This window comes from Spermophilus citellus, assembly GCF_964194105.1.
Source record: "Spermophilus citellus genome assembly, chromosome: 9".
NCBI lineage: Eukaryota > Metazoa > Chordata > Mammalia > Rodentia > Sciuridae > Spermophilus > Spermophilus citellus.
The window spans coordinates 26363316-26386360 of NC_138191.1; the positions used below are offsets into that span (position 1 = coordinate 26363316).

At 43.0% G+C, this 23045-nt stretch overlaps 1 protein-coding gene across 1 annotated transcript in view; it reads left to right on the top strand.

Moving 5' to 3' along the window:
* Positions 1-596: 596 nt before the first annotated feature.
* Positions 597-23045, top strand: part of LOC308656760 (cadherin-related family member 3-like) — a gene marked incomplete at both ends in the record, with an annotated part of 75118 nt that continues 52669 nt past the window's right edge. The window contains 3 exon segments of the mRNA XM_081308132.1: positions 597-715; positions 1946-2100; positions 7994-8196. Of these exon segments, the coding sequence (XP_081164258.1) occupies positions 597-715; positions 1946-2100; positions 7994-8196 (477 nt within the window).

Here is a 23045-nt window from a genome sequence, read left to right on the forward strand (position 1 = left end):
GATGAACATACATGTAAAAATTCTCAATAAAATTCTGACAAATTACACACAAAAAATATTAAAAACATACTTCACCATGATCAAGTGGGGTTCATCCCAAGGACCCAAGTTTGGTTTAACACGCAGAAATCAATAAATGTAAATCATCATATTTTGTTGTTATTATAATATTTGTGTTAGTGGTATACTACATCATGAAATCACTCAAAACCGATGTTGAGTCCCCCTTAACACACTGGTTCCATCTACTCCCCATAGTTTCCTTGAAACCTCCTTGGGGGCATTCAGTCTTTGGTCATTTCAACTCACTCACATTCAGAAGCTTTCACCTGGCCTACAGCTAACAGGGAAAGGTCAGGGGATTTCAGGGTCTAACCCAATTCATCACTAGAGTCAACAGAATTGAGCTGGACTCCTGAGAACAGAGTAGCCATTCCAGGACTCTACCCAAGAATTCCCAGACTCACCTGGAGGATGACACCCAGCTGCAGCTCCCAGCAGAAGTCCTCTCAGCAGGAGCCACCTAGCAGCTGTGCGGCACTCCCAGGTCTTCCGTGGCACTCCCAGGATCCTGCGAGGCGCTCCCAGGGTCCTCCATGGCGCTGCCACTGTCCTCTGCAGCACACAGGAGAGGCTGTGTACCCAGGGTGCGCGGGGCGGAGGCTCTGGCCGCCACAGGGAGGGCGACCTGTTGGGCTTCTTACCAGCTCTCCAGGTGAGCAGCAGACCCTCAGAGGTATGGACGCGGGCACAGGAGCAGGACTCACAGAGTAGGGCTTCGGAAGTGAGAAGCCAACTCATGCGAACTGCCCTTTGGGACGGGTCTTGAGGGTTGTGTTCCCCACAGGCGCCTGGGCCTTCCGGCGTCCTGGAGAGTGCGGAGCACGTGCGTGCGTGTGCGTGGGGGGCGGAGCTAGGCGTGGGCCACATCCGGGGTAGGCAGGCGGGTGGGCGGGGAAACTTTCAAATTTGGGCGGGAAGCACAAGGCTTCAGAACCAGCAGGATGTGGTGCCCGAGGGTGTGCGATGGCACTCTTAAGTTCCCATCCTTTGGAGGCCTCGCCTGCGTGGTTTTATTAGTTGCTTCAGTCAAACTCTGAAACTCATCTCCCCCACAGAAGGTAGTGGTGCAGCAACTGAGTGACCGAATAGCGCTTAATAATAATATCTTCGGAGCTGGTGTTGTGGCTCAGTGGTAGAGCGCTTGCCTGGCATGTGTGAGGCACTGGGTTCCATTCTCAGCGCCACACAGAGGAGACCCAATAAATGTTTGTCATTTCATCAACCACCATGCCTTCTGAATCTAGTGTGGGTTGATTTTTTTTTCCCCATTTACTGATTACCCCCTCACCAAATGCAGAGTTTTAGATTTATTTTTCTGCCTGCTTCATATTGGCATTTAATTTTTTTTTTAGTTGTAGATGGACACAATACCTTAATTTTGTTTATCCATTTTTATGTGGTGCTGAGGATCAAACCCATGGAGGCTTTCTCAAAATGTCCACATCTTCTGCGCATAGTGGTTCCCCGCACGTGTGAGGCAAGCACTCTACTGCTGAGCCACAACCCCAGCCCCTTCAGTTTGGCATTTAAATTGGCTTCTGTCCTTTTCATCTCCTATTAGAATGAGGGAAATGAAAGTTTCTCTTTGGGAAGGGATCATGTCCCATTCCAACAACAACTGACAAAGAAAGCACCTTTCCCCATACTGCCAAAAAAATAAATAAATAAACTAGATGAAACTCTCACTGTATTCATGGGAAAGGGTTGAGACAAAATAGCCTTCTCAAGCTGCCTCAGCACTGAAGAACCACCTGTAATTCTCAGAAGATGAAGGTCCTATTAAAGAAGCCTTGGTGTATTTGAACCTACTGCACACAGAACCTGTCTGAATTTTGAGAAAGTCTCCAGAGGACTAGCTTTTGTATGGCTCTCATGGAAATAGAGCATTCCAGGGCTTTTACGGAGAGAAGGGTTCCTTGGTGATGGAGATCTCCATGAACATGCAAAGGTACCAAGCCATCTGCCTGACTTTTGTCCATAGCTGCAAAGCTATGCCCAGTCTCTCCAGGAAGTCCCTGAGCCCATCTTCTGGGCTTGGTACTTTGCTAGGCAATGTCAACAAGTCAGAAAAAGTCCAAGATTCAATGTCTTATGCCCCTAGAGAAACTAGGTATAACTGCTTCTTAATGCTCTCTTCATTGAAAAAGGCAGGAAGATGCAATCTATTTCCAGAAAGTCTTTCTCAAACACTCAAGTGAGGGCTCAAGTCCCTGGAACCCATCTGCTTTTCACCTTTGTGGAGCTGGTAAAGGTTTGAAAGAAACCAACCCTTCTCAGATCAGAACCTGAGTGATGCGCCAAGGCAAGCAAATTTTTCTCTTGCCAATTATAACATAGTGCCATGTCCAGAATCATTGAGAGAGTTCTCTTCTTTTCCTCTGTGTCCAATTAAGGGCTCTGGTCTATCAATCTTTTCTGCATGGATCAGCTCTTCCAAAAGGAAAGACAAGCATCCCATTCAGAAAGTACACATGGCGGAAATGAGAGCAATAGAAAAAAAGTTGCACATACCAAAACAAACATTCTGTAATCATTCATAGTTTACTGAATATAGGATTTTCATTTATGGTATCTGGGCTGTAACCGTGAGTTCTAGCAAGCCTGGTATGAGCCTGAGTTGTTTTGCTAAAGTTCCTGCACCATGCTGACCCTGATCAAGGTGTGAAGCAATGCTGCTTAGTAATGTGGTTTTGTAACCATGGGTCCTAGGAGTTTCTGCATGGTTTGTACCAGCTTGTAAGCATTGTTTATGATAACAGTGAGATTGATGATTTGCACCTGGTCTTATCTAGGACCTCACAAGGCTGTGCTGTTGAGGCTGGTTATATAGCAAGAATGTGCCTACAGCAAAAGAGAAAAAATTCCAGCAGAGGCTCCATTTTGGGTACTGTATTTCCACGGTACTTGCTATGTTTTGAATGTGTCTCCCAAAGTTCAGGTCTTAGAAGCAGTTCCCACAGTGAATAGCAATGAGAGATGAAATCTTTAAGAGATGATCAGGTCATTATTGTGGAAGCTAAATGCCATTATGGTGGCAGTGGATTTGATGCTACGAGTGGGCTGGACTTCTCTCACAGAATGGTGCCTTCTGCCATGTTATGAAAAAAGCAGGAAGGCCCCTCGATTCAGACTTTCCAGCCTCCAGAACTGTGAGCCAAATAAACTTCCATTGCTTATAAATTACCCAGTCTGCGCTTTTCTGTTACTGCAACACAGACTAAGATAGCATTTGTGCTTACATCTGTGATTCCTGATCTGACAAAGTGTATCCTGAGTGTTCCTTAAAGAAAGAGGGACAACAGGAGCTTGCTCTTGGCCTCTCTGGATCTCTTGCTATGAGGCATCGTTCAGAGGTGATTACGTATAATGTTCATATAATGTTCTTGCTATGTTGTATATTTTTTCCCTATAATAAAACTGTAGATTTGCAAACATTATCACTTGGGTCCTGTGCAAGTTCACCAGCAGTAGAACCTGTTTAAAAGCCCCTGTTGTAGCATCACAGCCCTGAAAGACAGATGAAGAGGGAGCCCCAGGGAAACTCAGGCAGGGCCCATCCCACCATCACACAATCAAGTAGCAGCAAAGCCGAAGCCGGAAGCAAGGGCTAATTTCAAATCCCTTGCTCTTTTCACAACTCTGATTTCTTTAACTTTTATTTTGATTAGCTACTAGAGAGTGGCACCTCAGACACGCACTATTCTCTCTGTGTACTGAAAACAGAGCTACAAGTTACAGCAGCCACGTCCCTAGAAGGAGAAGGTGGCTTCACCCCACATCCTGAATCTATGTCACCATTTATGGGGTTGGGGGCCCAGGGCAGTCACATCCTCCCCTGTAACTGAGGCTGAGGAGGCCTCGCCTCAACACAGACTCCTGGGAGGAGGCCCCAGGAGCTGTTTCTGGAAAGTCGGTGATTCAGGGGAAACAAGCGAGCACGTCAAGCAGCCAGATCTCAAGCACAAGAGAGATGCTGCAGTGGGCTCAGGGACCGATACTAGATCTCCTGCAGGCCTTTCCTTTTTCAAAGTGTAACCTTCAAGCAATTCTAATTTGAGCATTAATTAAGATTCATGTGTAAGTCAAATTCCATTAAACCCTCATTCCTGCTCTTCAGTATTCAGACCGTAAAAGAAAGCCTTCCGGAAGAAAAGTGCAGTGTCTTCCAAAGACCTGGCCCTTGGCCTCTAACCTGCCCTCTGCTACTGCTCAGTGGGGTGCTTTGGGTACACAGCTCAAACTTATCTGTGTAATGAATGGGTTGACCATTTTGAACACTGTATCTTACTAATTGCTCTATTTATAGCACGAGTCACTTTTTAAATTATTGCTATTGCTATTACTAGTACTTTTTTTTTTTTAAGCAAAGAAGCTGGAAAAACTGGGTATTTAGATTGCAGTGGGTCTACTTTTCTTATCAGTATCCACAGAATGTCTGCCTTAAAGTTTTTGGATTCAGGTGCACAACCCTGTACCCTGGGAAGAGAGGTCACCAGCCAAATAGAACATTACCAGCAAGAATGTCCACAGAATGGGCATATCCAAGAACAGCCTCTCTAGCCACACGTGGAGCAAACAATCTCCAATACAAATTGCTTGAGGTCAAGGAATCTATCCACTTCTCCTTCCAAAATATCTTCCTCACTACAAAAGATGACCATTCCAGGAAGACTATGAAAAACCACATATATATATATATATATATATACACACACACACACACACACACACACACACACACATACATACAAGGAGGCAGTATAGAGCTGTCCTTGAGTCAGATGCTTTGGGTTGGAATGCTGGTGTTCTTTCATGACATTAGATTCCTAACACACAGTAATGCCAAAGTCATGATCGATGCAACAAAACCAACGGATGCTCTCCCAGCAGAGCAAACCAGAACTGTCAGCAGACAATATATGGGGATGACAGCTTCTCTGGTTTCCCTCAGCTCCTCAAAGGGAATGCATCAAGTCTGGTGGCCATGAGAATCTACCTATTCAGGGCAAGGCTGTGGAAAAATCCAACTGGAGCTTAGCAAGCTGCTCATACATGAACCTCAGCAATCTCATTTCCCAGCCCAATTCTTTGTTATTCTAACAAACAAACAAACAAACAACAACAACAATAACAAAAAACCAGCCTCTTATAGATCACATCATCCAGATTTAGCATCCAGGTGGAAGGTCCAATTTCTTATCAAGCCCCGGAGCCATGTTGCTGCAGTGTTCCCAAGTGACAGAATAACTACTGTGTGTCCCAGGTACATGGCTGTGTTGCAGATACAGAGCAACAGACTCTGTGGTAGGTATGGACTGTCAGTTAGCTACAAGATCCAGAGGCAGGAAGCCAAGCCCACCACAGTCACTTACTGAGTGTGTGATGACTTCAGGTATGTTAGGAGTGGACGCCATAGGTAGGAAAGCCCCTGGCACTGTTCCTGGTGAGGTGAGGTTTGGTAAATACAGGTGGTTAATTGCTTCAGTCTGTTCATTTGGGTGGGGCAGGCTATTCATAAAAAATAATTTAAAAAGTAGCAAGTTATGTCTTTGCTCCTCAATGGAGGGGCACAAGTCACTGAGGCGCGAGGAGGGGTGGAAAGGAGTACGGGCAAGAAGATGTGGCCCTAGAAAATGAAGTGCCAATCTCTGATTCTGCTGTGGTTGCCCTTGTCTTGCTAAGCAGTGAGGAAACTGTCATGAGCAGCTTGGAGGGTGCCCTGGTGAGTTTTGCTTGTGGAAAAAAGAATGCGAGCATGTTAGGCCTAAAATCTTTGTCCAACCAAAGTGATTCGTTACTCTGCTCATTTTGAAAAACTCTTCATGGAAGCATTTCATCTCTAAATATTCCAACCATACTCTTTAGCTCCTGGTTTTTATTGCAAAACTACTATTATATCAGAGTCAAGGTAAATAGATGTAAAAAGCTACTCATAACCACATCACCCGAAACCTCGGGCATTTGCAGTGTGTGAGTCCTTACACCGTCCCTGCATATAAAGCGCGATAATTCTGTGAGCAAAAATAAAAAGTATGCATTTTAATCTCTAAACTGAAAGTTTGTATTCATGATGTGTTTCTACTTCAATTTTTCTCACACTTCCATTTATTCCTCTGCATCCCTCCGTTGCTGAAATAAAAGCATCCCCTGATAAAGCCAAACCTTTCCCCAGGACTTGACTGTCTCTAGAATCTTCACATCTTTCAGTAGGACAGATCCTTCTCCTGTCCCTCCTTACCCCTGTGTCTCCTACCATTCTGGGGGTTTGGATCCCAGTGGCAGATGGTGGTCAAGAAGGGGAAGCTGCCTGGGAAGTAGGACCTCAGCGTAAGACTTGGCTTTGTTATTTGTTATTTGCTATGTGTCTTTCCACAAAGCTTCCTCATCTGTAAAATGGTAATATTAATACCTATCTGAGAGGGGTGGGTTTTTCTGGGGGATAGTGGTACTGGGGATTAAACTCAGGGGCACTCAACCACTAAGCCACATCCCCAGCCCTATTTTGTATTTTATTTAGAGACAGGGTCTCACTGAGTTGCTTAGTGCCTCACTGTTGCTAAGGCTGGCTTTGAACTTGTGACCTTCCTGCCTCAGCCTCCTGAGCTGCTGGGATTACAGTTTGCGCCACAGTGCCTGCCCGAGAGGAGTGTTTTTGAGAAATAAATGAAGTAAAGGATTTTTCATTATACACTTATTTAGAACATTGGGAAAATGGTCATTGTATTCATTTCCTAGGGCTGCTGTGACCAATCACCTCAAATTGGGTGGCTTAAAACATTTTTCTCTCACATAGTTCAGGAGACCAGAAATCCAAAATCAAAGTATTGGCAGGGTTAATTCCTTCTAGAAGCTTTGAGGAAAAAATCTGTTCTGTGCCCACCTCCACCTTGCTTCTGGTGATTGCTTTTTATTCCTTGGCTCGTATCTGTGTCTTTCCAACCTCTGCCTCTGTTATTTCATGGCCTTCCTGTGTCTCTGTGTCCTGCTTCCACATAAGGACACCAGTCTTGGGGTTAGAGCCCACACTAATCCTCTTAACTTTACTAATTACATGGGTGAAAACTCTATTTCCAAATAGGGTACATTCTGAGGTTCTAGGTGGACAGGAATCTTTTGGGGGGGGGGGGGGACTTCTCTGTCCAGGACAGTCACGGGAACTAGGAAAGCCTGAGAGAATGGGGTCTCCACTGGCTCTCTCTGTGCTGGTCAAGTCTTGCAGAGTATCCCGAGTGTCTTTCTTGGAAGAAATACCCTTTCTCTTAAATTACAAAGGGACTTGTGTGTGACACAGCCTGAGGCAATCCACGTTCCCTCGATTGAGTCTCATTTTCTCCTCTGTGAAAGGGAGTTAATCAATCATCCAAGAAGTGCTGATGGACTCCCTACATGATGTCCAACAACATGGCACTAACAATGACAAAAAATTGTGTTGAGATGGCTGGTGGATGTGGAGAGGTCACCCAGGAGGTTGGAATTGTCTAGTCATATACAGATGACCTCATGAATCGAACACTGCTGCGGAGATGGAAAACAAAATTACAAACTGCAAGAGAGAGAGAGAGGGTATCCTTACCACACTAGGGCCTTCAAGGCGGCAGGGGCTGGGGGAGGTCCTCTCTCCTTAGATATCACATTTTTCTTTTCCTAGCTCTTCATAAAAACGGGTGTGAGGAAGAAGAAAAGTAGGGAGACAAGAGAAAAGGCAGCAGCTTCATTGACTGAAGGACAGAGCAGATTGCTGGGGTTGTTCCTCGGTTCCCAGAAGGTCTCACATCTCCTTTTCTAGCACTTGGCAGCAGCATTTGTTCTTGGGGAGTGACCAGGTCTCATCATTGCCGTGAACTAAAGCCACAGACCAAGCTGATAAGTCCCCTGTTCCCAGCAAAAAGCTCTGTGCTCATGTCGTTTTGTGTCTTTTTTAAATCCACAGGAGGAGGGACCTTACATCTAATCCACTTACCTGCCACAAGCAACGTGGCAGAGAATTCTCCACCTGAGACTTTGGTGCACAAGTTTTCTGTGAATTTGTCAGTATCATTGTCACCTGTGATCCCAGGATTTCCCCTGATAATCAACTCCAATCCCCTCACTGAAGCCTTCAGGGTGAACTGGCTGTCGGGCACTGACTTCGAGGTAAGCTGCCTTTCACCAGCCCCACCCCCAGGGGAGTCATCTGCAGAGGGGTGGTCCTGAGACGGGGAGGGCTGGCAGTCAAGATCAGTGATCCTTTTCCCTCTTTCCCTTATTTAAACTCCCCTCTATAAGATCCAATTGTCCTGTCTGGGGCATCCTAGCCAGTGCCCCCTGTACCTGATCCTCTGTAGCCTTTGGACCTTCTTTCTCCATTGAATGCAGTCCCCATTAGCATTAGGAAATTTGTTAGGAAAGGAAGGCTTGTTTCTTTCTGGGGTGTGTGTGTGTGTCTGTGTGTGTGTGTGTGTGTGTGTGTGTGTGTGTGTGTGAGAGAGACTGGGGATTGAACCAAAGAGTTCTTAACCACTGAGCCATATCCCCAGCCCTTTTCTATTTTATTTAGAGACGGGGCCTTGCTGAGTTGCTCAGGCCCTCGCTTGGTTGCTGCAGCTGGCTTGAACTCATGATCCTCCTGCCTCAGCCTCCTGAGTCACTGGGATTACAGGTGTGCACCACCACAACCTTCGAAGGATTGTTTCTTACTGCCAACAATCCACATGACATTAGGTGTTAGGTGTACTACACTAAATCCTTTGGTTTGATAGTTTGGGTATTAATCTCTTTAAAAACCAGGCTCTGATGAATTTGGGTCAACTGATTTTGCTTTTCCGCGATTCTGTGAGTTTTTTAGAAGGAAATCTAAAAGTAGGTTTATTTAATATGCAAGGCATAGGCCCTTTAATAAAATATAAGTCTCAATGTCCACCTCTAATGTGCAACTGTTTCCTCTTGGGTAACTGAGACATAATAGTCAAGAGCTGTGCCACTGTTATTGCTTTCTTGCTCTTTTTTTTTTTTTTCCTTCAGTGCTGGAGATTGAATCCAGGGCCTTGCTCATGTTAGACAAGTGCTTTGCCACTGAGCTACAACCTCAGCCCTGTTGCTGTTTTTCAGTTTGTCATTTGAGTCTTTCTCAAAGTTGTCACTTCCCCACAGGGAGGACCAACTTGCTGGTTGCATGCTTTACACTCTGAGGTCTTCTCAGGATGTCTTTAGGGTCTAGGTGTCTGGATTTACCCATGCTTTTTTTTTTTTTTTTTTTTTTAAAGAGAGAGTGAGAGAGGAGAGAGAGAGAGAGAGAGAGAGAGAGAGAGAGAGAGAGAGAGAGAATTTTTAATATTTTTTAGTTCTCGGCGGACACAACATCTTTGTTGGTATGTGGTGCTGAGGATCGAACCCGGGCCGCACGCATGCCAGGCGAGTGCGCTACCGCTTGAGCCACATCCCCAGCCCTACCCATGCTTTGATACTCCCCACCTTGATCCCCTTCCTCAACTGGCCTAGGAACCTCCTGCAATTCTATTCTCAGCCTTGCCATTGGTCCTTGGGATCTTTGTGAGACCCAGTGGGCTCTGGCCTGCCTGGTCTAGGCTGGGCTGCTTCTGTGAGGCACCTACGGGGTGTTCTTAAGGCAGCTCATCATCAGTCACTAGTAGAGCTTTCCAGAAGTTTGCAGATCTGCTCTAGAGCAGGTCTGCAGAACCTATGACTTGAGGTCAGCACCCAGGCTTCTGGTACTCTGGTCACCCCAGGACAGGGCTCTCTGGTATGTAAGGAGCATGCTTCTGGTCAGTCTTCACTTCAGCATCCTCCCTGCATTGTCAGGCCCAGATGCCAGTCCTGTGACTGCCTGCCTACCTACTCCCTTCATAGCTTGTCTTCAACAGCTGCTGCCTTCTGTTCCCGTCAGTCTTGCCGACTGCTTACACTTCACGTCACACATGCGAACACTCCTGAGAGTGTGTTATAGGTGCTTGCCCCTTGTGATCCCCAGAACAATCTAGTGACTGTGTCTGTAGTATTAGTCTCTTTTGCAGATGAGGAAATGAAGCCTGGAGAGTGTAAGTAATTTTCCCTGGGTGGCACAGCTAGTGGGCAGCTGAGCTGAGATCGGAAACCAGGCCGTCAGGCTTCAGAGCTCTCATTATTTTTTAAAACAGCTTTGTTGAGATACAATCCACACAGCATATTATCCACTTATATAAATTGTACAATTCAGTGGTCTTTTGTATACTTACAGAGTTGTCCAACCATCACCACACTCTAATTTTAGAAAATTGTCATTATCCCAACATAAAACTATATCCTCATTAGCAGTCACTCTGTATTCTCCTGTTCCCCGTCGCTGGCAACCACTAATCTACTTTTTGTCTTTGCAGATTTGCTTGTTCTGGACATTTCATATGAACAGAATGCATGTGGTCTTTTGTGACTGGCTTCTTTTGCTTAGCATAAAGTTTCGAGGGCCACCCATATTGGAGCATGTATCAGTACTTCCCTCTTTTTATGGCTGAATAATATTCCATTTTATAAGTATATGCCACATGTTGTTTATCCATTCTTCAATTGACAGACATTTGAGTTGTTGTCCCTTGAGACTTCTCATTCTCAGCCCTGTGGTCTGCTGCTTTTAGTGATATTTCTCTTCCTTCACATTTGCATAAAGCTTCCCAAGAATATTCACATTCTTGATCTCCTGATTTTTACAATTCATAACAGTATTTCAAAGTTTTAATTCTTATTTTAGATGTAATGCAGAAACAGCGAGTTTAAATGATTTTTTTTTTCAAGACACGGCCATAAAAGATGGGGTAAGAACTTAGCTCAGAGCTGGGCACAGTAGTTTACACCTATAATCCCAGCAGCTCAGGGGGCTGAGGCAGGAGGATTGTGAGTTCAAAGGCAGCCTCAGCAAATTAGTGAGGTCCTAAGTAACTCAGTGAGACCCTATCTGTAAATAAAATATTCAAAAGGGCTGGGGATGTGGCTCAGTGGTTAAGTGCCCCTGGGTTCAATCCCCAGTACCAAAAAAAAAAAAACAACAACAACAACAACAACAACAACAACTTAGCTCAGGTGCTCAGGTCTTCTTTCCCAACCCCAAGCTCGGTCTCCCCTTTTGTTGTGCATATTGATGGCCATTTTGGTGAGCTCCTAAATCCTTCCTCATGGGGTAGGTATGCTCTTTCCACATTTCGTGTGATTTAAGCAGGACAACCAATCAAGGAAGAATTCCCTCCTATCCCCAAACTCTTGAAATGGCAATGTCTTAGCCCTTCAGCGAGCTTAGGCTCAGGCATTTGTTGCATTATCCCTGTGCTCTCTGGGCACCATGCCCTGCAGCTGACCAGACCTCTGCTTTGGTATGAGGATGGGCTTCTTCCTGGAAACCACTCAGCATCATCAGTGAGCCCGCGAGTCACTCCTGCCCCCTTCCAGGCACGGTAATGCCGTCTCCGTGAAGGAACCTGGCTCCTGCTTGGGTTCTCTCCACACTCTGGAGGCTGATGGCCAGAAGTCTGGTCACTGCTGGCCTTGAGACTCAGTCATGTCTTCTGAGGGTAAGCTCTGAGTTGTGCCAGAGGCCAGGTTTCCCTGCTTTGAGACACGACTGCCAGGACTTCTCAGGTGGGGGTGGGGGGATGTGAGGTGATTAATGATGACGCCATCAGCAACTCACGTTGACAGAACATTTACCATCTGCCAGGAATTTCCAGAATGTTTTATGGTTTCATTCATTTACTGTTTACAATAATGCTATGGAGTCCTTTACTGTTTTATTTGCAAGTTAAAGGTGGGAAAACTGAGGTATGGCTGACTCCAGGAATCCTTGTTCATGGCCCCCATGCTGTGCTGGCTCACTATCGCCCAGCAAGAGAGGTGTCAGCCTTAGTCAGCCACAAGAGGCTGATCCTGGGTGAAGGGATTTTCTCCTGCAGCAGCACCCTGAAGGATAGCTCTGAGAAGCCAGTAGCTGGGAAGACAGGAGCTCTCCAGGGTCCTGCACCTGCCACACTTTCATCTGTTCATCTCTTTCCCCATCTATTTTTTTTATATGTGAGGGGTGTTACCAGGGATTGAACTCAGGGGCACAGGACCACTGAGCCACATCTCCAGCCCTACTTTGAATTTTATTTAGAGACAGGGTCTCACTGAGTTGCTTAACTCCTCGCTGTTACTGAGGTTGGCTTTGAACTCGTGATCCTCCTGCCTCAGCCCCCTGAGCCTCTGGGATTACAGGTGTGTGCCACTGCTCCTGGCTAGTCCTGAATTTTAAAAATTTGCTTATTTATTTTGTGATGCATGCTAGGCAAGCACTGTACTACTGAGCTAAATCCCCTTGGTCATGAACATTTGCCCAGCCTTGTCCAGGATGACTTCGGATTTAACATACTCTGTAATGGCTTGCTTGCGATCAAATCAAGGGGTTGCCACTGTCAGATGTGAACTTAGGAGAGTCCCTTCCCCTGTCTTAGTGTCTTTGAATGTAAAATGGAGCGGGGTGGGGGGTTTACCTTTCATAATTGTTAGCATAAATAAAATGCTCCACAAAATGGCTTGACAAGATGCTAACAAGAACAAAGATAATTTTTTCCTTTGTCTGGATAGCAAGACGATTATTTTGGTTCCAAGATATAAAGTTTTTGAGCCCTTTTTTGAGTGGTTAATTTGCTTGCTCTAGATTGTTAGAGTTGGTTCTCAAAGAGAAGGTGGCAATAGGTAATATTTAGGGAAGAGATCCATCCCAGCTTGGGATGCAGGAAGCTAGGGTATCAATCAGGAAAGCAGGTTGACCATCTTAACAGGGGTCCTGCTCTGGGGAACATACATTTTAAAAAAACTTTCTTCTTTTTAGTTGTAGTTGGACACAATATTTTTATTTATTTATTTTTATGTGTTGCTGAGGATCCAACCCAGTGCCTCACATGTGCAAGGCAGGCACTCTACCACTGAGCTACAGCCCCAGCCTGAATGTATATTTTTGATGGCCTCATGTTGATAAAAGTCAGCATTAGCAAGATATTAGTTCTGAGCCAGGCAATGTTCTACAGACTTCTCATGGATTAGCTCATTCATCTTCACCCTATATAATGTTATTTTAACCCCCATTTTATAAATAGGGAAACTGAGGCATGGAAAGGCTAAATAATGGGAAGGCTGAGCTCTAAAATCAGTCAGTCTGGCTCTAGAGTCTGTGATTGTGACCCCTGTGTCACGCTCCTGACCTTCTATATGTAGAACAGCGAGACCACGTCACCTCCATTTAAGTGGCTACCAGATTGACGACCCTGCACAATATGGACACAGACTCTCTTCTTTCTCAATTCTTTGTGTATTCTTCCTCCACTGAGGGATGCATTTACATCTGAGGTTGTCTTGTCCACTCTTAACCAGGCCAGATCTCGAAAACACAATACCCACCACCTCCTCCATGCAGCCTTCTCTGACCACACAGAGCTCATGACAAATCGTCTCCCAATTTTCCATAGGACCCTGGCCTGGCTCTTTGTTATAATACTACATATTATGCTTTAGCTGTTTAACTAGGGCAAGGGATATTTCCCTAATTATCATCACTTGGAAGCAAAATCAGGGGAAGGGAAAGAAACTCCCCCAAGTTCACACAGAAGTTTGGTGGTGGGAATGGAATTGCAGCCAGGTGCTCTCCCACTGCAGGATGCTGAATAGCTTACCACCTGGCCCCAGTCACATTAGAAATTTAGTCCTTGTTATCTGTCTTCATCTGATTTCTGCTGCTATAACAGAATAGCACAGGCTGGATGATTTATAAGAGAAGAAATTTATCTCTCATAGTTCTGGTGGCTGGGAAGGCAATGTCAAGATGCTGGCATCTGGGCTGGGGATATAGCTCAGTTGGTAGAGTGCTTGCCTTGCATGCAGAAGGCCCTAGGTTCAATCCCTAGCACCACCACACACACACACACACACACACACACACACACACACACACACACAAAAGATGCTGGCATCTAGTGAGGGCCTTCTTCCTGGGACATGATGTGGCCAAAGCACCTGCATGGTGAGAGAGCACCCAAGAGAGCAGGAGGGTGGGACAGGAAGCCCAGAAAGCCATGGCAACGAGGGCATCAATCCATCTAAGAAGTGGACCCTCGTGCTCTAATCTCTTACAGGACCCACCTCTCAATATCATTATGGTGGCAATCACACTTCAAATAAGTTTTTGTAGGACATTCAAACCATAGCAATGTCTCAAAGGGCTGTGAGCTTTGTAGGAGTTCCAGGGGCTGAGCTGATGGCAGAATGTGCCTATAGATGTAAGAGGTCACAGACCAGCCCAAGTTAGCCTCGGCAGGACCCTCCCGACACAGACCCCAAGCGATCCTGCTGGCAACAGCTCTTAATTGTGGTGATGAGTCTCTGGTCCTGACTCTTGATCTTGCTATCCCGCCTCCAAAATACTAATAGTGCAGAGGACAACACTTCCTGACAATGGAAGGAAGTGGGGGAAGTCACAAGAAGAGGGAACAGTCTGTTGATTAAGGAAATATTCCTTGTGTGTGCAGATGTATCCTTCTCCTCTTGCTCTTTTTGGCTTGTGGACTTAGGACAATTAGAGTGGAGTGACAAGTTGAGCCTCAGCTGGGCGGCAACCCCAGGAAAGGGCAGCATCCTTTCTTAAAGATGAGAGACAATCTGACTATATTCGGGGTACCTACAGGACTTTTCTAGAAGCCTGCTCCCAAAGTGTGGTAGGTGTTTAATTCTCAGGCTTTCCGTCTCTGGTGAATTGCACCAGGATGTCTCCTGGATATTTTTCTTTCCTGTGAAAAGCAGCCGCACACACAGGAGCCTTCTGTGTGGAGTGTCATGGGACTTACATTGAGAGCACTAAGACAAAACAACCGTTTCCTCTGGCAGCAAGTGAAAAATGGTCTTCAGGATGCTGGTTGCTTCCTTGCTAGTAAGGACCCTTTGCAAATGTGCGTGTGAAAAAACAGACCTTCTTTCACTAAGAATTTTTCATTTTGTTTTAGGTTGTCACCACTGGAGAGGAACAGCTAGATTTTGAAACAGGCCCAAACATATGACTTGCAGATTTATGTTAAGGATGACGTGGGTGTCACAGACCTGCAGATCCTGACCCAAGGTTGGTTTAACATGCAGAAATCAATAAATGTAAATCATCATATGAATAGACTTGAAAACAAGAATCATATGATCTCAATAGATGCAAAAAACAGCATTTGACAAAATACGGCACACTCTCATGTTCAAAACACGAGAAAAATTAGGAATAGTAGGAACATATCTCAACATTGTAAAAGCTATCTATGCTAAACCTAAGGCCAGCATCATTCTAAATGGAGAAAAATTGAAAGCATCCCCTCTAAACACTGGAACAAGACAAGGATGTCCTCTTTCACCACTTCTATTCAACATCATCCTTGAAACTCTAGCCAGAGCAATTACAAGAAAGAAGTTAAAGGAATACAAGTAGGTATAGAAGAACCCAAACTGCCCCTATTTGCTGATGACATGATTCCATATCTAAAAGATCCAAAAAATTCTACCAGAAAACTTCTGAAACTACCAGATGAATTCAGCAATGTCGGAGGATGTAAAATCACCACCCATAAATCAAATGCATTCTGATACACCGGTGATGAATCCACTGAATGAGAAATTAGGAAAACTATCCCGTTCACAACAGCCTCAAAATAAAACAAAATAAAATTCCTGGGAATCAATCAAACAAAAGAGGGGAAATGCCTCTATAATGAAAAGTAGAGAACATTAAAGAAAGTCAAGAAAACTCAGAAGATGGAAAGATCTCCCATGATCCTGGATAGGCAGAATTATTATTGTCAAATGTGCTCTACTACCAAAAGCATTATATAGATTTAATGCAATTTCTATTAAAATCACAATGACATTCTTCATAGAAATATAAAAAGCAATCATGAAATTTATTTGGAAAAATAAGAGACACAGAATAGGCAAAGCAATCTTTAGCATGAAAAGTAAAGCAGGAGGTATCACCATACCAGACGTAAAACCATACCACAGAGCTATAGTAACAAAAACAACATGGTATTGGCACCAAAACAGACTTGTAGACCAATGGTACAGAATAGAGGATGTTGGGGTTTTTAGCTTCTTCTATTCACTCTGTCTCACAGAGAGGCTTAGGAGAGCACGCCCCAAACCGGGCGGATCAAGAAACGTGAGGGTCAGCAGGTCACCCACCCAGTCCTCCCCACTGGAAGACAAATCAGAAGCACCAGGGAGACCAGTCAAAGCAGGATCTCCTTTATTGAGGAAGTACACACAGCTAATATACTGTGCAGGAGCCAATCAGGACAAAGGTGGAGCAAGTTCACATGTCATGCCCTACAAGAGGACACAGAGACAAACCCACATAAATACATTATCTCACACTAGACAAAGGCGCCAAAAACTTTCATTGGAGGAAAAAATAGCCTATTCAACCAATAGTGCTGGCAAAACTGGGAATTCACATGCAGGAAAATGAAATTAAACCTCTCTCTCTCACACCATGCCCCCAAATCAACCCAAAGTGCATCTAAGACTTAGCCACTAGAACAGAGACCCTGTACCTAACAGAAGAAAAAGTAGAAACAAATCTTAACCATGTCAGCCTAGGATCAGACTTCCGTAACAAGACCCCTGAAGTGCAAGAAGTAAAATTAAGAATCAATAGATGGGATGGATTAAAATAAAAAAAGATTCTTATCAGCAAAGGAAACAATCAACAATGTGAGAAGAGAGTCTAGAGACTGGGAGAAAATCCTTATCACATGTACCTCTCACAAAGCATTGATCTCTAGGATACAGAAAGAACTAAAAAAAAAAAAAAACTTAACACCAAGAACACATATAACCCAATCAATAAAGGAACTAAGAAAATGAATATACACTTCACAGAAGAAGAAATGCAATCGATCAACAAATATAAGAAAAAGTGTTCAACATCTCTAGCAATTAAAGAAATGCAAATCAAAACTACACTAAGATTCCATTTGGGGGAAAAGTACACTCATACATTGCTGTTGGGACTGCAAACTGTATGACCACTATGGAAAGCAGTATGTAAAGTATTCTGAAAACATGGAATGGAACCACCATTTGATCCAGCTATCCCACTCCACCCTTTATACCCAAAGGACATAAAATCAGCATACTGCAGTAATGCAGCCACATCAACGTTTACAGAAGCTCAATTCACAATAGCTAGATGTCCTTCAATAGATGAATGAATAAAGAAAATCTGAGATAGATATTCAATGGAATATTACTCAGCTTTAAAGAAGAATGAAATTATGGTATTTGCCAGTTAAAGGATGGAGTTGGAGAATATCATAATAAGAGAAGGAAGACAATCCCCCAAAACCAAAGGCAAAATAGTTTCTGGAATATGTGCATTTTAATTCATGATAAGGGGCAGGCAGGGAACCAGAGAAGAATAGAGTTACCTTGTATTTGGCAGAGGGAAGTGAAGGGAGAGGAGGAAACATGAGGATAGGAAGGATAACAGAAGAAAACAGACATTACTACTTTATGTATATATATGACTGCAAGACCAATGTGATTCTACAACATGCATACTCAGAAAAATGAGAAATTATATCCCATCTATAAATGATAACCAAAGGGCATGAATGCATTCCACTGTCATGTATAACTAATTAAAACAAATTAAAAATTTAAGAAAAAAGAGACTCTGTGGAAAAGCAAACTCTCCTGCTGCCCCAGAGTTTTGCAAAATCTGTCACATTCCATTAATGGAAATGGATCTAACTTGCAGCACGTGCTCTGTGGTACTCTGGACCTCTTCTGTGGAGACAGTCACCATTTGACCCAGCTAACCCACTCCTCGGTTTATACCCAAAGGACATAAAATCAGCATACTGCAGTAACACAGCCACATCAACGTTTATAGAAGCTCAATTCAAATAGCTAGATGTCCTTCAATAGATGAATGGATAAAGAAAATCTGAGAATCTTGAATGCTGAGAGGCCCAGCTAACACTGCTGAAGTGACTGCTGAGGTGGCTGCTCTGGCTGATGAAGGATGCCAGCTTCTGTAGATGTGGATGGTGCCCTGATTTTGACCTATACCCTCAATGTAGGACCAGCTCTCGCTCAGCTAGCATTTAGGAACACAGAGTGGGGACCCTTTGGGTCTGTCACTGTCTGCAAAGTATGCATTGACTAAGGAGCAAGGTACAGTCTTTTTCCAGGTGAGGTGCACAGAATGAAAATGGCATGATATTGGCAGCAAAACACATACAGAGACCAACGGTACACAAGAGAGGACACAGAGACAATCTGACAAAAATACAGTTATCTCACACTAGAAAAAGGCACCCAAAATATACATTGGAGAAAAGACAGCCTCATAAACACGTGGTGCTAGGAAAACTGGAAATCCATACCTACCAAAAAGAAATAAAAAGCCTCTCTCTCATCATGCATAAACATCAACTCAAAGCGGATCAAAGGTGGAGGCACTAGGTCAGAGACACTGGGCCTGATCCTAGTATATGTAGGCCCATATTTCCATCATGTCGGCTTAGGAACGCACTTTGTTATCAGGATTCCTAAAGTACAAGAAGTGAAACCAAGAATGGATAAATGGGATGGATTCAAACTACGAAGCTTCTTCACAGCAAAGGACACAATCAAGAACGTGAAGAGAGAGCCTACACAATGGGAAAAAATCTTTACCACATGTACCTCAGATCAAGCATTATTCTCCAGAACACATTAAGAACTCAAGAAACCTAACATTCCTCCATATATCTGGTTTGGTGCCAGTACTGTTTCTGATTCATTCACTATGCTCTTACCCCTTGCCTTCCCATTCCCTTCACTCACTCGTGTTTTTTTAGGACTCTCCATAAAGCTTTCTATAGTGCTTGCACAAATGTGCAGTCCCACCAGCATTGTATGTGAGTACCTTTTCCCCCACATTCTCACCACCATTTACTGTTGCTTATATCCTTGATAACTGCCATTCTGACTGGAGTGAGATGGAATCTCAGTGTCATTTTGATTTGCACTTCTATAATGGATACAGATACTGTACATTTTTAGATTCATATGTTGATCTATTGGGTTTCTTCTTCTGTGAAGTGTCTTTTCATTCCTTTCCAATTTGTTGATTTTTTTGTTTTGGGTGTAGCTGACTTTCAAATGTAGAATTTTCTGTTACTAAAAACAAATTAACAGCTGTCTCACCACACATCCAAAACTAGTTATGATAAAGATATAGGGATTTGCTAAGGGGATCCATTCTAGATCTGAATAAGGTTATTGTCCATAGAATTATTTCTCAAAGGCATATTAAAAACAATTTAACTTTAAAAATGAGTACCTAAAATAAAAAGAAAACCCAGTTGCAGGTGCCCTCTGCTCTTTTTTGTAATACAAAGAACTTTGAACTTACAACAGTATATGTGAATGATTAATTAAAAGTTCAATACCTGAACACAAAGAAAGAAAAACACAGCTTTAAAAAAATTGAATAAAAGACACTATGGGGTTAGAAATGATGGTAGAGGGGCTGGGGTTGGGGCACAGTGGTAGAGCACTCGCCTCACATGTGCGAAGCCCTGGGTTCGATGCTCAGCACCACACATAAATAAATAAATAAAGATATTGTGTCCAACTATAACCAAAAAAATAAATATTTACAAAAAAAGAAAAAGAAACAATGGTAGAATGATTTGGCCATTACTAATGCATGGGCCCACATGATTACATGAGTTCTGTAAATCTGCTTCATGGACAACCAGATGAAGGAGAAATTACACTTCACTGATTTGGGATGTGTCAAAGCGCATTCCACTGTCACGTGTAACTGATCAGAACAAATGAAGAATATATTTGAACAAATTAAAAAGCAGAAAGCAAGCTTACCAAAGATCTGGGGCTGGTGTAAGTAGCAGATGCTCCTCTGCTGTCTGCATGTGTGGAAATTCTGGCTGGTGCGTGGGTCCTGGTCACAGGTGCTTGTGTCTTGATGCCAACAGCAATCCTTGTGAGCACGCAGGCATGTGTGTGAACACAGACAGCAGCTTCCACTTCGAGGGTCCTGAGGGCCATAAGGCACCTTGCTGGGAGATGTACATCAACGAGTGTCATTCAGAGCCCTGCCACATATATGTTCCCCATGATAAACAAAAACTAAATAATTTACAACTAGAATGCCCACACCACACAACATTCTCAACAAAATATTTCATGAGGATGAATTAAAAACAAAACAGGAAAGGGAGGATCTACACTAAATACACTGTCAACCAAACTAGAAACTAAGTCACATTAATAAGCAGATATAAGTCAAAATGAATGGGAACCCAGATCATATCTCAATAATAAACTTGAATATTAACAGCCTGAACTCATCAATCAGAATATGCAGACTGGCAGATTCATTTCATGGGGAAAGACATCCACAGGCTGAGGGTGAAAGGATGGGAAAGAACGTCACATTAATTGTGTAAACAAGCTGGGGTTTCCATGCTCATCTCAGATAAAGTAGACTTCAAGCCAAGTTTAATTGGAAGAGACCAAGAAGGATATTTCATACTTCTTAAGGGAAGTATGTATGAGGAGGACAAAACAATTATAAACATTTGTGTCCCAAACAATGGACGTCTGCATGTATCAAACAAATCCTTCTCAATTTCAATAGTAAAATAGACCATAACACAATAATACTGGGTGACTTTAACACACCTCTCTCACTACTAGACAGTCATTCTAAAGAAAAACTAAATGAAAAAACTATAGAGGGGCTTGGGTTGTGGCTCCATGGTAGAGCACTTGCCTAGCATGTATGAGGCACTGGGATCAATTCTCAGCACAGCATATAAAATAAAATAAATAAAATAAAGTTCTAAGAAGTAAAAATAAATATTTTTTGAAAAGAAACCATACAATTATACAATCAATAATTTATACTTAATAGAAATATATAGAATATTTCATCCATTAACGAGTAAATATACTTTTTTTCCAGCAGCACTTGTCTTCTTCTCTAAAATAGGCCATATCTTACACTGAAAAGCAATTCTTAGTAAATACAAAAAAAAGCAAAGAAATGACCCAGCATTATATCATATTAAAATGGAAGAAATTAGGAATCAGCGCTCAAGTAAAAAACAGAAGCCACTCTACCAAAGGGAGACTACATTATACATTATTTAATGAGGAATGGATAGTCAAATAAATCAAGGATGAAATAAAAAAAATTGTTAGAGGTAAATGAGAACACTGATATGACATATCAAAATCTCTGGGACACTAGGAAGGCAGTACTAAGAGGAAAGTTTACTGCACTGTGCATGAATAAAGGACCTAACACTACGTCTCAAAGCCTGAGAAAAAGAAGAACAAATCAATACCAAAAGCAATAGAAGACAGAAACTAATGAAAATCAGGAAAGGCAGCAGAATACAACAGACACTAGTATGGAAGTATGTATAAACGTGGATGTATAACCAATGTGATCCTGCAATCTGTACAAGTGGTAAAAATAAGAATTCATAACCCACTTGAATCAAATGTATGAAATATGATGTCAAGATCATTGTAGTGTTTTGAGCAACCAATAAAAAAATAAAATAAAATCAGAGCTGAAATCAATGAACTCTAAAGGAAAAAAAATTGAAAAAACACAAAGTTGGTTCTTTGAAACAATAAATAAAATACATAAATCCTTGGCCATGCTAACGAAGAGAAAAAGAAAACTAAGATTACTAAAAAAGAAGATGAAGCAAGTAATATCACAAGGGACATGTCTAAAATGCAGAAAGAAATTAGAAACTACTTTGACAATCTGTACTCCAAAAAAATAGAAAATATAGAATACATAAACAAATTCCTAGAGTCATAAGACCTACTCAAACTGAATGAGGAGGTCATACACAATTTAAATAGATTAATTGCAAGTAATGAAATAGAAAACAACATCTAAAGCCTACCAACCAGTCTGGGGTTGTGTGGTAGAGTGCTTGCCTGGCATGTGTGAGGCACTGGGTTTGATTATTAGCATCACATAAAAAATAAACTAAAGGCATTGTGCCTATCTAAAACTAATAAAAATATATTTTAAAAAGCCTACCAACCAAGAAAAGTCCAGGACCAGATGGATTCTCTGCTAAATTCAATGAGACTTTCAAAGAAGAATTAATACCATACTTTTCATAGTATTCCATGAAACAGGAAAAGAGGGAAGCCTTCTAAACTCATTCTGAGACTAACATCAATACCAAAACCAGACAAAGACCCTTTAAGAAAAGAAAACTTCAGACCAATATCCCTGATGAACATACATGTAAAAATTCTCAATAAAATTCTGACAAATTACACACAAAAAATATTAAAAACATACTTCACCATGATCAAGTGGGGTTCATCCCAAGGACCCAAGTTTGGTTTAACACGCAGAAATCAATAAATGTAAATCATCATATTTTGTTGTTATTATAATATTTGTGTTAGTGGTATACTACATCATGAAATCACTCAAAACCGATGTTGAGTCCCCCTTAACACACTGGTTCCATCTACTCCCCATAGTTTCCTTGAAACCTCCTTGGGGGCATTCAGTCTTTGGTCATTTCAACTCACTCACATTCAGAAGCTTTCACCTGGCCTACAGCTAACAGGGAAAGGTCAGGGGATTTCAGGGTCTAACCCAATTCATCACTAGAGTCAACAGAATTGAGCTGGACTCCTGAGAACAGAGTAGCCATCCAGGACTCTACCCAAGAATTCCCGGACTCACCTGGAGGATGACACCCAGCTGCAGCTCCCAGCAGAAGTCCTCTCAGCAGGAGCCACCTAGCAGCTGTGCGGCACTCCCAGGTCTTCTGTGGCACTCCCAGGATCCTGCGAGGCGCTCCCAGGGTCCTCCATGGCGCTGCCACTGTCCTCTGCAGCACACAGGAGAGGCTGTGTACCCAGGGTGCGCGGGGCGGAGGCTCTGGCCGCCA